This window comes from Melanerpes formicivorus, unplaced genomic scaffold, assembly GCF_026170545.1.
Source record: "Melanerpes formicivorus ecotype bairdi unplaced genomic scaffold, bMelFor1.0.p_v2 SCAF_15, whole genome shotgun sequence".
Lineage (NCBI taxonomy): Eukaryota > Metazoa > Chordata > Aves > Piciformes > Picidae > Melanerpes > Melanerpes formicivorus.
Genome location: NW_027142367.1, coordinates 8021982 through 8037836, shown reverse-complemented (window position 1 = coordinate 8037836; position 15855 = coordinate 8021982). Strand labels below are relative to the sequence as shown.

Sequence of the window (15855 nt, the reverse complement as noted above, 5' to 3'; positions counted from 1 at the left end):
GAAGGAGATCAGGTTGGAGAGGCAGGATCTGCCCTTCCTAAATCCATGTTGGCTGGACCTGAGCCCTTGGCCATCCTTCAGGTGCACAGTTATTGCCGCCAGGATAATCTGCTCCATCACTTTCCCTGGCAGTGAGGTCAGGCTGACTGGCCTGTAGTTTCCAGGTTCCTCCATCCAACCTTTCTTATGGATGGGGACCACATTGGCCAGTTTCCAGTCATCTGATGATGATAGGTTGGACACAATGATCTTGAAGGTCTCTTCCAACCTGGTGTGGTCTGGTTTCTGTTTCTATTCTATTCTATTCTATTCTATTCTATTCTATTCTATTCTATTCTATTCTATTCTATTCTATTCTATTCTATTCTATTCTATTCTATTCTATTCTATTCTATTCACAGTGTCACTGCTCACCAGCTCGTTGGGTCAGGACCATTTGCTAGATCAGATCAGCAAATGAGGTTTTACAATTAAGTCAGGATGTAGCGATCATAGCGTGGTCGAGAATCCAGGATGACAAGTCTGGCCCTACGTTTATTACCATTTGGCAGGGTCCTACAGAGCCATTTGGGTCCTTTGTGGATAGGCTGCACACAGCATTAAATACTAATCCAGATTTGAATCTCGAGATGAAGAATAAAATGTTGGATGTTCTGGTGTTTGACAATGCTAACAACAAAATTAAACAGGTTCTGAGCGTTTTACCAAGAGGTGCCACTACTGCACAAATGCTGGATGTGGCAGAACAAATGATGCAACAACAAAAGGCAGCGTATCTAGCTACTGCTGTAGAAGCAGTGGGTGGAAAATGTCACAGTTTTGGGAAACTTGGGCACCTTGAATCAAATTGTCTGACTCCTGTACAGACTTGAAAGTGGTGTGCTCACTGTCAAAAATCTAATAATTTTACTCAATATTGTCCTAGGCAGGGAAACTGCTCTTGCAGCGCAAATGCACCTCGCGTGATGACACAAAATCAGGGTGCTTGGACCGCCACCCTGCAGCCACCTCTGGCAGTGGTGGAGTGGTCCTGGCAACAGCAGTGGATGTCACTCTTGAGTCCACGAATGTTGTTGTTGAGTCAGATCAACACAGTCCTCTGGGTCACAGACTCTGTGCTCTGTTAATTGGCAGATTGTCTACCTCTAGACAGGGCATCTTTATAGTTCCTAGTTTAATAGATTCTGATTATGAAGGGGTTATAAAATGTATGCTCTATACTATTACCCCTCCCATTAGCATTCCTGCTGGGACAAAAATTGCTCTGCTGATACCGTTTGAGTCATTTGAGTGCCTAAGGCTTCTAACAGGAATCAAGGAGAAGGAGGCTTACTGGCCTTAGAAATCCAAAAGAGAAAACCAGAAGAGATTGTAACTATCAGACACCCTTGTGGACAAACTGTACAACTTTCAATGCTTGTGGATACTGGGGCCGATGTTACTATTATACCTCGCCATAAGTGGAACAGTCAGTGGCCATTGCTGATGGCAAATTCTGGAGTCATAGGCAGAGGTATGCAAACAACCTGGGTCAGCAAAGAGCCAGTGCAATTAACTTTTCAAGATGGCAAATCAATCACTGTAAAACCGTAAATGTTAACCCTTCCAGTTGCTCTATTGGGCAGAGATGCCTTAAGTCAGCTAGGAGCAAGACTTGTTTCTGATCCTTTTTTGTAGCAGCTGCTGGTCAGCAGCCAACCCTCAAATTAAAATGAAAAACAGGTGAACCTGTATGGGTGTAGCAGTGGCTGCTGAGACAAGATAGGCTGCAAATTGTCAAGACCCTAGTGCAGGAACAATTGCAGTTAGGGCATAGAGCCTGACATGGTGGTAAGCCATGCTTAGCATAAGTGTAGAAGTAGAAGTTTAGCGAAACAGTGCTGTGCTTGCCGCATGTAACTAAAGCAAGGTACTGGTAGCTATAAACACAGAGAGTTATCTTGGAATAACAGGATGCACATGTCGATCAACAACTTTACATGATATTAGTAGTTTAACCAATAATCTATAATAGTACAATGTAGGGTCAGTCATGGGGAACCAATGAAGCTATGCCAACGATGTTCTGTGAGTCTATATAAGATGTAGAGGTTTCTTAATAAACAAACAATACTAGATCATATTGGTCATCGGTATTGATTTTGTTCTCTGTCATCAACAGGTGCTTCCCAATGTTAAGAAGTGATAATTTGAGATAATAATCATGCATGTAGATTACAGTTGACTTGGTATTCAAGAAGTACCAGACTGATTCCATAACTGTATATCAGTAACTTGGGAAAATAAACAATTGTAGCTCTCATAATCCCATAGTATGTTATGTGGATAAATAATGAAAACATAATATGTGGTAGATGTAGGGGAAATGTCCTTAATTTATGTTTTTTTTCTTTTATTGAAGGTGAAAAATGGCCCTACATATAACTGTACAGAATGTAGCTGTGTCTTCAAAAGCTTGGGTAGTTTAAATACACATATCAGCAAGATGCACATGGGTGGTCCACAGAATTCTGTGAGTGCTTCAACAGATGTATCTCATGTTGCACCGGTAAGCTTTGCTCCATATCCGCCTTTCAGAGTTTAATTAGATCTATATCTTAATTCCAGTAGTTCTTCACATAGTTCACTTCTAACCTGTATCTTCTGTCATTTCTGGAATTGATTTGCATGATTAAAAAATGGCAGAATGTAAATTAGCCATGTCCATGCAAAAAAAAAGGATTTACAGTTTGAGAGTTTGCTTGAAAATACAGTTAAATACTTGTAGTGGTTTGAGCCTTAGCTGAGAGTTAAAAGCTCAAATGGGAAAAGGCTGAGAATCTCTTCCCCACTCCCCTCCCCCCCCACCTCCTCCCTCCAAACAGGGAGAGGAGGGGAAAAAAAAGGGGTAAGGAGCAAATCCACTAAGCAACAATCTGGAGTCAGCTTGGAAGTAGAAAGGCAAATATTTTTTTTTCCTTCAAATTATATATATATATATAACAACAACAGGGAAAAACAAGATTCACAAGGGCAAGGAACACGAATGGGTGGGAGTGGGACAGAAAAAAAATAATACAAAACCAGTCTTTCTCTGAGGAGGTGCAGAGGCAGCAGGCAAAAGGATCAGGTCCGGCCACGTGGCTGAGGAGCAGGAGGGCAGCTGCAGTAGCTCTCATCCAGCAGAGGCAGGAGCCAAAAAGGAGATCCAACTGCTATGATGTCCTGGTTTTTATACCCTAGCTGGGCAGGGAGAGGGAAGTGGAACAGACTCAGCTTTCCCAGGGGGGAAACGCCCTTCAGGGAGTGTAAAGTACCCGCAAGCCCTCCACCCTGCTTTCTTCTTTTGTTTTCAGAAAGAGGCGTTAACCCACCACAATACTACAATAAAGTAAAATATAACTCCAGTGCTTGCAGATTGTGTGGGAATGCAAGGTTTCCTCCCCAGCTAATGTAAAATTTTTCACACATTGTTTCTCTTAAATCTAGTTCATATATAACGCATAGTGGATTCTTCCGTGTACTTCTGATAACTTGTTTTAACTATTAGCTTCCTCTTTTGACACATCATAAAGGAAAAATCATAGCTTTATTGGAAGCACTGAATTTTCTTTTGTTACCATGATACAAGAAAGAGCTAAAATTTAGAAAATTCTTCCAGTTTCTTAAGACTCTTTTTGAGCTACTGCCCATTTAATATATCCTAGTGTTTGGGGTTTTTTTGTTTGTGGCTTGGTTATTTTAAATAGAACTCCCTTTTCTACCTTTATTCCATTGTTTTGCGTAATTTTCAGCTTCTATACTTGATTATTCAGCTGTATCTTGTTGTAAACAAGTGTCTAGTAAAGTTGTTTGCATTTCATAATAGATTTTTTTTTGTATGGCCAATGCTTCAGGTTAGTTTAAAAAAAAAGAAGACTATTGTGTCCTATTTGCTTGCAAGTACATAATACCCTTTACATGTTTTTATATAATTTCACTTTCACAAGCCTAACCTTGAAAGCAGTGTAGAAAATAATTACTTTCTTCTATTTCCCTGGCCAGCTCTGTTTATCTTGGGGTTTTGTTTGCTTGAGTATTCTGCATTTACATTGTGTATTGGTATTACAGCAGTGTGTTGTTATTATCTTTGCTTCATGCGTACTCTTCCTGCTTGCTTCGGGGAAAAGTAAAGAATATCTCCATACAATGGTATGAGCAAAACAGGAGAAAAAAAAATATTTCTAAATAAAGATTCCAAGAAGTTTACCTAGGATGGTAGTGGTAGGACTAGGGGGAATGGATTGAAGCTGGAGGTGGGGAGATTCAGGCTAGATGTGAGGAGGAGGTTCTTCACCATGAGAGTGGTGAAACCCTGGAATGGGTTGTCTAGGGAGGTGGTTGAGGCCCCGTCCCTGGAGGTGTTTAAGCCCAGGCTGGATGAGGCTCTGGCCAGCCTGCTCTAGTGTGGGGTGTCCCTGCCCATGACAGGGGGGTTGGAACTAGATGATCCTTGTGGTCCCTTCCAACCCTGAATGACACTATGATACTATGATGAACAAAGACAAAAACTGACATGTCAGTTGTGTATTAAGAGAGTATTATTGTTTAGTTTGTATTTGAAACTGCACATACTTAATGGCTGATTTTTTTTAGTTGACATAGAAAGATGCTACATTCTCAGATTAGCACAAGCAGATTAGCACAAGTATTCTTAGAAATTACTTCTTCTTTCTGCTCAAAACTTGCAGAGCTGTAACAGCAGATCTCCAGTATAACAATTCTGCTCTGAAGTCTGCAATTATTCTCTGTCATCCCTTGTTGTGTACCTGGGGATGAACAACGATTGCCTTGAATAAACAGACTCTCCAAAATTTGAAGGCTGCTGAAGTGCTGTGCTAGCAAAGAATCTATTCTTGTATGATAGAGGAGTATCTCTTGTAAAGCACACTTACAAAGCACACTTACTGTAAGGCAGTTACTTGCCGGTTGCTGCATCACTTAGGCTGGATGTTAGGAAGAAGTTCTTCACAGAAAGAGTGATTTGCCATTGGAATGTGCTGCCCAGGGATGCGGTGGAGTCACCATCACTGGAGGTGTTTAGGAAGAGACTGGGTGGGGTGCTTGGTGCCATGGTTTAGTTGATTAGATGGTATTGGGTGATAGGTTGGACTCAATGATCTTGAAGGTCTTTTCCAACCTATTCCATTCCATTCCATTCCATTCCATTCCATTCCATTCCATTCCATTCCATTCCATTCCATTCCATTCCATTCCATTCCATTCCATTCCATTCCATTCCATTCCATTCACTGGGTATAGCTAAGGTATTGGTTTCAGTAACATGTGTTTATTAGTTGTATATAAACTATGAAGCAACAGCAGTGATTTTGGGTACTTTTGTATCTCTGTCCCTAGTCTCTGTGCTGTGGGAAAACAAACTGTGCTGCTTTTCTATGTGATGTTAGCTCTATTTTGCTTCTTTTTGTGCAAAGGCTTAAACTACTTCCATTTCTTTGTAGGACACTGTTAGCCAGCCTTTAACAACATCCCCTGCTAATCTTTTGCAACCTGTTGACAACAAATGGAAGAATGTAAGTGTAGAGCCTTTTGTCATATTTTTGGGTCAAGATTAAAGAGGGAGCAAGAAGATAATTTTGTGAACTTTCATGTATCTGGTGAAAAATTATATGCCATGGTCCTCTGATAAATTGTTCAGCTAATGTTTAAAGGCAAGCTTCTTGGTCTGTATACATGGTTATTTAGGAATGGAACAAGTCTTGAATGGATTATGTTCTCTTGCTTGTTATACACTTATGGTTTTGAATATATTTCTGTTCATTAGTTCTTCAAATTGGAGGCAAATAGTCTCCTGTATAAAAAGACCAGAGGTAAGTAAAGACGCTTTAAAATACTGGATTTTCTTGCTCCTCTGGCTTTACTTCACAGGTATTCCATGGTTGGGGTGGAGGGGGAAGGAGCTGTGTTCATGTTGGTTGGAATTGAGCCAGCAGTATAACCACAGCCTCCTTACGTGCAGCTGCTGCTCACTTGTTGGACTAGGGTGTATGCTCAGAATGCTTTGTGGGACTACACTGTGTATCACACATGGTTATGGAACAAAGGGAATGGCCTCAAGCTGTACCGGGGTGGTTTAGGCTGGACATGAGGAAGAAAAATCTCCACTTAAAAGTGTTGTCAGGCTTCAGACAGGCTGCCCAGAGAGGTGGTTGAGTCACCATTCCTGGATGTATTTAACAGTCTTGCGGATGTGGTGCTTGGGGACATGGCTTAGTGTTGGACTTGTTAGAATTAATAGTTGGACTTGATCTTGAAGGTTTTTCTAACCTAAATGATTTTAAGATTCTATGAAAGTTTAAGTACTTTTTGTTAGTATTTGCTTTTTGTTAAGTAGAGCTTGTTGCAGCATTAATGTTAATTTTCCTTCTTGTTGGAGGTCATAAGAAGCAGGGATATGGTTTTTTTCATTTTCAAACAGAATGACATATTGAAATTAATATAAGAAACCATAAGTGATTTTTTTGCTTTTTTTTTTTAAACTTTCTGAGAGAAGTTGTGAAAGTGGTGTGCAGAGAATTGCCACTGTTTCTGTGTTTTTGGTGGACCTCCCCTTGGAAATGAATTCTTGACCCTACACTACTTAATGTTTTATCTTAGTTACCTGGAAAAAATTATAAAATAATCATCAAGATGATACAAAAATTGATGTAATTTATGAAGAGGACAAATCGCTCATACAGAGTGATTTGGATTTCTTAGTGAGCTGGATGCACCATGCATGGCTAAGAAATTAAATCACCTATAGAAGGACAGGAAAAGCAGGTCATATTCACAGCATAGGAGTCTTCAAGGATTTTTAATTCTCTTTGTAAATAGGGATGAAAGAGATAACAATTTCTGTATCAGGTCAAAAGTAAGTTTTCTTTGCCTGGAAAGATTGTTTTGGGCTTTTTATTTAGAGAAGAGTCTTGGCATAGAAATTAAAGGCTCGTATGTCCTCTGTATTTCATTCTGGGAATTTTTCCTTTTGTCAGTGTTTACTATTCATGAGCTGTACTCAAAGATACAGGAAGAATCAGAGCCATCAGAATTCTTAACGTATGATTTTAATGTGCTTTATTATGGAAGAGATCATAGAATCATAGAATTGTCAGGGATGGAAAGTACCTCAAGGACCATCTAGTTCCAACCCCCCTGCCATGGGCAGGGACATTTTCCTCTAGATCATGTTGCCCAGAGCCACATCCAGCCTGGCCTTAAAATATTCCAGGGATGGGGCTTCCACCACCTCTTGGAGCAACCTGTTCTTATGTCTTACCACCCTTATGGTGAGATGCAGGGTGTGTTGTCTGTTTTGCGAATCAGATACAACATTTAAGGAATACTTGGGTCTGTTTTGAAGAAAAGCAAAAAAATCTATAATCTCTTTAATAAAGAGAAGTTTTAAAGGTTGAAGCTAGACACAGTTCTACAACTCTAGCTGTACAACTGCCTGAAAAGAGGTTGTAGCAAGGTGGGTGTTGATCTGTTCTCCCAAATAGCGAGTGCCAGGATAAGACAAAAACAGCCTCAAGTTGTGCCAGCAGAGGTTTAGGTTGGACATTATGAAAAATTTCTGTACTGAAAGGGTTGTCAAGCATTGGAACAGGCTGCCCAGGAAAGCAGTCAAATTATTATTTCTGGAGATACTTAAAAGACATGTAGACATGGTGCTCGGTGACATCATTCAGCAGCAGTCTCGGTAGTGTTAGGTTATTGGTTGGTCTTGGTGATCTTAAAGGTCTTTTCCAGTCTAAATGGTTCTATAATTCTACAGTTCTATTCTAAATTCAGATTTTGAACTAATGTAGATAACTTATTGTTGGAGCAACTTGTTGAAGTTGGATAGCAACACAAGAAGTTACCATGATAGATCACTTGATTTAAAGAACTTCTATCATTTCTGTTCTGCACTTAACTTGAAGGAGCAATTCACTCAGAGCAGTCATGTGGTCTGAGTTACACAGCAGATGATCACAAGATCTACTATTCTAATTGAAAGAAATGTGGAATTATGAAGGAGTAGTAAACCATTTCATTGTCTATGATTATTTTTAAAATGTAGTATTGACATAAGACCTACACAGCTACTTCTGTAACGTTTTGTAATCAACAAAGATACCTTAATCATAATGGTAACAAAGTTGTTTTACGTGCATATATACATAATACTTTGCAAGAAAAATAACCTCTGTGTACGCTGGCTAAATACAGGTAGTACTGTATTCCACATCAAAGATAATTCTGATAGTAGTTAAACAATTCTGTCATTAACAATTCATTTTCTTTTGTCTTGCTAAAGCCTGAGAGAATTTTACAGACTTTATGGTGTAGGCTAAAGACTTTCCCTACATTATAGGGCAAGAAAATGATTGATCTCCATAAAAGAGCTGTTACACTTTGGCAAAACACTGCTTCAGTTTCTGTTTATTGCAATGAAAATGGCATACAGCATGGTTTATTTTATAAAATACATATTGAAATGTTTATAGCACTTTTGCTAAATTGGAATTTGAAGAGAGCCTTTCCATCTGGTCTTTCCATTGGTGAGGGGAAAAAAGACAGTAATGGTTATATCAGCACAATAGAAAGTTCTGTTTTTGCATGCATGCAAGAGAAATGAGAGAAGGATTTATTTTATATCACCTGATGGGATGGCAGTAAGAATACTTCATCAAATTTGTGGGATGTTACAAGTCAAGCTAATTTTTCATAATCTATTTTTTTGTAACCATCCTCAAACATGGTGACAGTTTTGATTTTAACTGTGCAGTGTAATGTGTCAGGAGAGTTGTGAGATTGGAAGAAATGTTATGTGAAACCTAGGATTATTCTTTGTTGAAAATGACCTGAAAGAAAATAGTGTTTTAGGTGTGTGTTTGCATCTGTGTATGCCTGCAAGTCATTATTTTCAGAAAACAGAAGTGAATGTTACAGGCAAATATCCAGTATGGTTTAAGAAACAGAATTGTGGGGATAGCCATTCCATAACTACATATTTCTCTTTTCTGCAGTAAAATACATGATTGAAAGCAGTTGTTTCAGTAATGATGTGCTTAGGGAGTCTATTTGTTACAATGAAAAGAAGCTTATAAAGGAAGGAGAACAGGAGGAGTTTTTATTTCTGATTTTAAAAAAGAGATACCAAGGCTTTTCAGCACTTTCTTCATATTTGTTACTAGGGTAGCCTAAGATACAATTATCAAAGAAATTTGATTTTTATACTCAAAGGTTTTTTTAGCATTTTGACACAGCTCCATGTGTATTTAATTTTTAGAGTACAAAGAGATTCTTCTGAATATAAGAGATAAGCAATATTGAAAGTTGAAGGGAAAAAAGTTAGTCTGATTGTTCTGAAAAGCTTTGATGTTGCAGTGCAAATAATTTCACACCAAAAGTACCTCATGTAACAGAAGATTATTTTTCCAAAGGACTTGCTCTAGTGAAATGCAAACTTTTAGAAGACAGTTGTGTCAGTGCTCTTTATTATAGTGTTGGAATTGAATTCCACATGTAGAGGTGACATGAGAATTAGTAATTAATCCCTATGTGTTGTAAACTGAGTGAAGGTTCAATAGTTATGATAAACTTAATTCAAGCTACTCTAAGCTTGAAGTTATGCAACTTGGGAAGAATCCCGGAAGAGGGATTAACATAAGCAATTCTTCAGTGCCGTGAGCAAACCTTGAGTGACAGCTCCGCACAACACTCGTGTCTTAGACAAGTGAACATTCTTGTAGTGGACAGTTAACAGACATCTCAGATAAGGGAGCTGAACAGGTCATTTTTAATTTTCATCTTTCTTCACAAATGTGCTTCCCTATATTCCAGGCCACACATTTTCGATCTCCACTTCTTCAACAGACAGAAAACCAAGTGTCTTCAGCTACTGCTCATCAGGGTCAGCAGGCTGTAACTGATGTCATCCAGCAGCTCCTTGAGTTATCAGAACCAGGTCCTGTAGAAAATAACCAGCCTCAACAACCTGGTCAACAACTCAACTTCGCAGTGGGAATCAATAGAGATATTTTGCAGGTAAGAGCTGGTGTGAGGTCAGCTTTGTCATGTCAGTGGCTTCATTCTCATTTCCATTTTAGTGACATTTGTTCTTGGTATTTTCAATGGTAGCATTCCTTCTGCATTTCTAACTGATTTGTCAGTCAAGAAAAAATTGTAAAGATCTACTGAATGAATATGGTGTGCACCAAGATTCCTTTTTGTCTAATTTTACAAGAAACTAGATTATGAGTATTGATTACATGACATAGAAGAAAGCTTTTAAGTGTACACACCCATGCATGAGCATTTTATTGATCCCTTTGGCTTTTTTCTTCCCATTGTCTAAAAAAGGCTTGTGACACATCCTTAAGGTATGCTGTGCAAAAAATGCTGACATTTAAGATGAAAAAATATTTTTATCTGGATTAAAAATGGGAATGGATATGGAGCCTTTATCCTGTTCCAGTTAATAAGGGCTATTTGAATATTTCCTACTGGTGCAAAGAGAATTCTTTCCTGGGTCAGACCGAGGTTTTGTCTAATCCATTATTTTGTCTTTCATACTAACAGTCGAAGATGCTGTGTAACAGAGAAGATGCAGACAGTAGTTCAAATATCTGTACTTGTTCTGTGTCCTCCACTGCATAATGGAAGAGGGCAGAGAATAATCTTCTTTGGTATCAGCAGTAACCTGCTAACTTTAAAGCTATTTTTTTCATCTCTATTCTTAGGAACCATTTAAATTTGTTTCTGGAAGACCTGAATGTTAACATGTAGCTTTGTGCTGATTCACCATATTACCTGTGCTGAGTTCTCTAACACTGGGAATGTGATGTGCTGTTACACTAAGTTATTATATATAATAAAACTATTGTTGTGATAGCTATTATAAAAAAAAAAAATTAAAAATAATCCATCTTTGAGGTTGACTCTAAGTATCACAAGGCAGATTATTGTACAAAATAAAAAGAGAACATGGCTTTCTTCCAAGCAAATATCTGCATGCTCCTTCTTAAATGTGTGTTTGAGGTCTTTGATGAAGAGTCTTTTCAGACACAATAGTATCCGTAAACATGCCTACACTCCAGTCCCTTCCAGATGTACATAAATAAGTGCATAGCTCCTGCCTCAGTCTGATGGTTGTCAGTGGTTTGTTAAGAGAAGCTTTTTGAGCCTTGCTTTGGTTTAACATTCTTCCTTTTTAGTCATCTGTGGCTTCTCCGCAAGCTGATGGGCTTCAAATGTGATCTTTCATGGGGAACTATTCTCTCACATAGCAGGCATAAGGGATAGCTGTATATTCCTGAAACACATGATTCTGTAGAAATAATTGGCACTTTTCTGGAAGGCAATGGTTGGCACATGTGTCAGAGCAAGAAATCCATTTTAGAATCTCCCATGCTGTCAGAAGTCAGTGTTGTGTGAGAATGTTTTTCTGAGTTTGAAATAGAGCTGAAATTCTAGGAGGATAAACCATATAATTACTTTAATTGTATTTGCATTATATCTTCTAAGTAATTGCTTGAGAAAAGTTTGAACAATGTGGAACATTTCTTTCTTGACCAAGAAGGGTTTTTTTTTCCTTCTCGTAGCAAGCTTTAGAGAACAGTGGATTGTCTTCAATTCCCATCTCTGCACATTCTACTGACTGCAGCCAGGCTAAGACTCCTGGGGCCCAGGATCAAACCCCAGATGTTCAGACTCTCTCAAATCATCAAGCTGACTCTAATAATGCAGAACAAGACAAGGAGCAAGAGAGTACAGATAAACTGGATAAAAAAGAAAAGAAGATTATTAAGAAAAAGTCACCATTTTTACCTGGTAATGTTAGCCCTGCTTGCTACTTCTTATGTTGTAAGGAATACAATATTTGTGAGTGTGTTGATGGCTTTTTAAAATGATTTTCTGAAACATTTTGGATCAGTTGTGATCTTCCACTTTTATTAAAAACACAGTAAGTGTATAAATGATCGTAGTATTTTCAATTTTCATTATTCTGATACAGAAGTTTGTAAGATTGGCCTTATGTGAAATTACACTACTAAATCTTGTGGACTTAGATCAGTGTAGTTTTCAGAGGAAGGCAAAAAAGAAAGAATATAAATATTTTCCCTTGTTTGTCTCCATTATCTTTCACTGAGGAGGATTGGGATTTCATGGTGTGTTCCAGAGCAGGAGGTTCTTGCAAGCTCTATTCTTCCCCTTCACGAGTGAGGCCTTACAGAGGCAGAAGCGCAGTACTGCTGCCTCGTGCAGGTCTTCATTGGTCTGGTCCATGTAGGGAAGGGTGAAGGTTGGCATTGTGGCTGTCAGCTGTGTTTGGAATTGCACTACTGATCAGATACTGTCAACATAAATGCTCTGGTAATAATAACAGCTGGGTTTTGTCTGTGTCTGTAACAGTAACAATTCTCTAACTTTGCAAATAAAAACAGAAGGTTGCTGCTGTGCAGTCAGACACAATCACCTTCATTTTTTGATAAAATAGTATCTGAACTGATTTTAAACAAGTGAATAGATGATATTGAACAATATAGATGAACAAAAAGCCGTGGTTGGATCATAGAACAACTTTGGTGAAAAAGCAGCCTTAAATTGTAAATCTTTCAAAAGGACTTAAAAAGGTTCCTTAAAAAGGTTCCTTAAAAAAAATTATCATTTAAGTCTGAATCTGGAAAAGAAAGGGTCATATAAAGTATCTCCTTCAGTCAAGACATCTCAGTGTTTAGCACTTCAACTAATTTGTGGTTATGGTTGAGGAGTTATATTCATTGTTGTATAATTTTGTGTTAGATTATGGTATTGATAAGTTAACTGGTATCATTTATTGTGTTACAATTACATTCTGTATTTCTAAGAAACATACAAACTGGATTCCTTTTGTTCTGTGAAGTCAAACATTTTTTAGCTGCTTTTCTAATGAGAAAAGCAGCTAAAAAGTTTCTAAGTTAAGAAACAAAACCAAAATTAACAAACTTGAAAATATTTTTCAAGTTTGTTATTTTTGGTTTTGTTTCTTAATACTGTCTTTTCAGTAGCATAAACATGTTTGAATTTCAACAGAATTCACTTGGATTTTGTTTGTCATGCCAGCCCATCATGATAGTTGTAAAGTAGAATGTATCTGATAGAGAAATTAATTGTCTACAGAGGGTGTTGTAATAGCATTTTGTGTTCTGTTTACTTTGTGTAATGGTGTCAGGGTAGTGGGATTTTTGAAGAGCTGTTACAATGTTTCAATACATTAATTTTGCTGTTCCTTTTTCAGGTTCCATACGTGAAGAAAATGGAATAAGGTGGCATGTTTGTCCATATTGCTCTAAAGAATTTAAAAAACCAAGTGATCTAGTGCGCCACATCCGCATTCATACCCATGAAAAGCCATTCAAGTGTCCCCAGTGTTTCCGCGCCTTTGCCGTGAAGAGTACTCTCACAGCACACATAAAAACACATACTGGCATCAAAGCTTTCAAGTGCCAATTTTGTATGAAATGCTTTTCCACCTCAGGGAGTTTAAAAGTTCACATTCGTCTACATACAGGTAAGACCATAAAGTTGCTTTTGTATTTTCTGTGATGTGGGTGAGACCTTAAATGAAAAAAAAAACAGTGTGAGGCACTTAGATCTCTGACAGATATTGTGTCATTCATATCTGTCTGAGAATGAACCACTTTTAGTGTCTTATGTGATGAACTCAAATTTTTGTCATAACTGGCTTTGAAACTTTTTTAGGGTGCTTTACAAATGCCACAGACATTTAATTTTCTGAGGAGTCAACTATTGTTCTTTTGTTGTATCACTCTTATGAGTATATTTGATTTTGCTTTCTGGAGAGTCAGACTCTTAGAATTTGAGTTGTCATTTTACTTCTCCCCAACCATCTTTCATGTTTAATTTGTGTGTTTTCTTCCTTCTGCCACTATTTGGCTAATTCCCACTGTGTCTTCAACAACAAGGTACTTGCTTTGTGTTCTCACTAACTTGTTCTAAATATCTTACACTGCATACGGTAGAATTTCTCTGTTCATGTGGTACTTGTTTGCATCATATAGGATGTGTCCAATACCTGTTTTTTTGTGGCTGAATTTCTGTCCTTTGCATAGAGAAAAATTAATTTTCTACATTTACTGGACTACCTCGTTGTTTCCTGCTTCTCTTTCTTTGCTCTTGGAGTTAAAAAAGCTGTCAGCAAGATAAGCCCTTACAAATGTGCTCCTCTTTCCCTCCTGTTTATGTTCACATACTACAAAAATATCATTCCTTGGCTATGTGCTTTTGGTGTTCAGTATGCTTTCTAGTCAGATGTCATCAAATCAGTGTTGAAATCATCTACAGAACATTTTTCACTTTATTTTTTTTCTAAACTTGTAAACCAGTACTTACAGTAAGATTGAATTTAAAGAAGCCAGACTCATTCAAAGTGGCAGAAGCACTAGACGGCTTGAAAAATTGGTAGTCAGGTGTTTATGGAACTCCACCATGTAGCTGGCCATCATTCAGCATGTTTGTTTTTCCTGTTTGCTTCTTCCTCAGTCTAGCAGGTTTGGCTTGCTGGGTCAGGTTAGAGGTTCATCTAGCCTTGTATGCTGTCTCTGGTGGCAGTGTGTGGAAAAGGGGAAGCCTACAGTAATGCTTCTTAGCAGCATATGTCTAGCTTCTGCTTATCTTTGGGCTGAGGTCTTTGTGAAGCCAGCTGCACTGTCTTAAGCAGCACATTCTAGATTTATTTGATTCCAAAGAACTTAGCTTTTTTTTTATTACTTTTTTTTTTTTTTTACTTATGTGAATTTACTATTGGAGTAAGCTGCTATAATGTCTCAGTCTGCAGAAGAGAAGGCTCCGAGGTGACCTAATTGTGGCCTTCCAGTATCTGAAGGGGGCCTACAGGAAGGCTGGGGAAGGACTTCTCAGGATCTCAGGGAGTGGTAGGACTAGGGGGAACGGAATGAAGCTAGAGGTGGGGAGATTCAGGCTAGATGTGAGGAGGAGGTTCTTCCCCATGAGAGTGGTGAGACCCTGGAATGGGTTGTCCAGGGAGGTGGTCGAGGCCCTGTCCCTGGGGGTGTTTAAGGCCAGGCTGGATGAGGCTCCGGCCAGCCTGATCTAGTGTAGGGTGTCCCTGCCCATGGCAGGGGGGTTGGAACTAGATGATCCTTGTGGTCCCTTCCAACCCTGAATGAAACTATGAAACTATGAATTCAGATGTTCATTGAGCTACATGTTGAGTAAAGGACTTTCTGTTGCTTTAAATATTCCACTGAGTAGTTTCAAATTATGCTAGAGTTACGCATTGTGGAAAAAAGGTTTGTTGTTATTTCTTGTACATTTTTTTCCACCCTAATTTTTAGAGAGCTTTCTTGATATAATGCCTGGTTGTGTTTTCTGGCCCTTCTGAGTCCAAGATTTCACCTCAAACAAAAGCTGAAAGTTGGTCAGCTGTGCCTTTCTCTGTAACTTACCAAGTTCTCCAGTATCCTTTTCAAGGAAAGACTTCTGCCAGATTTTGCATTGCAGAAGTCTTTCTCTAGTGATTTCTGTTGGCATGCTCTTCTGATTGTCATCGAACAGCGCTGACATTTTGAGAGATCTGTCTAGAATTTCTCTGAAATTTGTCACATCACTGTTCCTCTGTTTTATCCTATTATGTATCATTTGTCTCTGTTTGCCAATTCTTCTTTTCAGAGTTGTTTAACCGTTTGTTTTGGGAGGACATTTGACCTGCTATTTGTGATTCATAGGGTAGACAAAATTGTTGCCACTTTTGCGTCATCCAGTTTTGTGTAAGGAAGCTTGCTTGAGGTGATGCATTAAACCCATTAGCAGTGCAGCAATTTCATA

General features: G+C 38.5%; 1 protein-coding gene across 3 annotated transcripts in view; it reads left to right on the top strand.

Annotated features, from left to right (window-relative positions):
• ZNF236 (zinc finger protein 236) overlaps positions 1-15855 on the top strand; it is an 82921-nt gene that overhangs the window by 26089 nt on the left and 40977 nt on the right. For all 3 annotated transcript variants that reach the window (XM_068147548.1, XM_068147547.1, XM_068147546.1), the window contains exons 7-11: positions 2402-2548; positions 5481-5552; positions 9850-10053; positions 11610-11838; positions 13286-13558. In XM_068147548.1, the coding sequence (XP_068003649.1) occupies positions 2402-2548; positions 5481-5552; positions 9850-10053; positions 11610-11838; positions 13286-13558 (925 nt within the window). The remainder of the gene's footprint in view (positions 1-2401; positions 2549-5480; positions 5553-9849; positions 10054-11609; positions 11839-13285; positions 13559-15855) is intronic.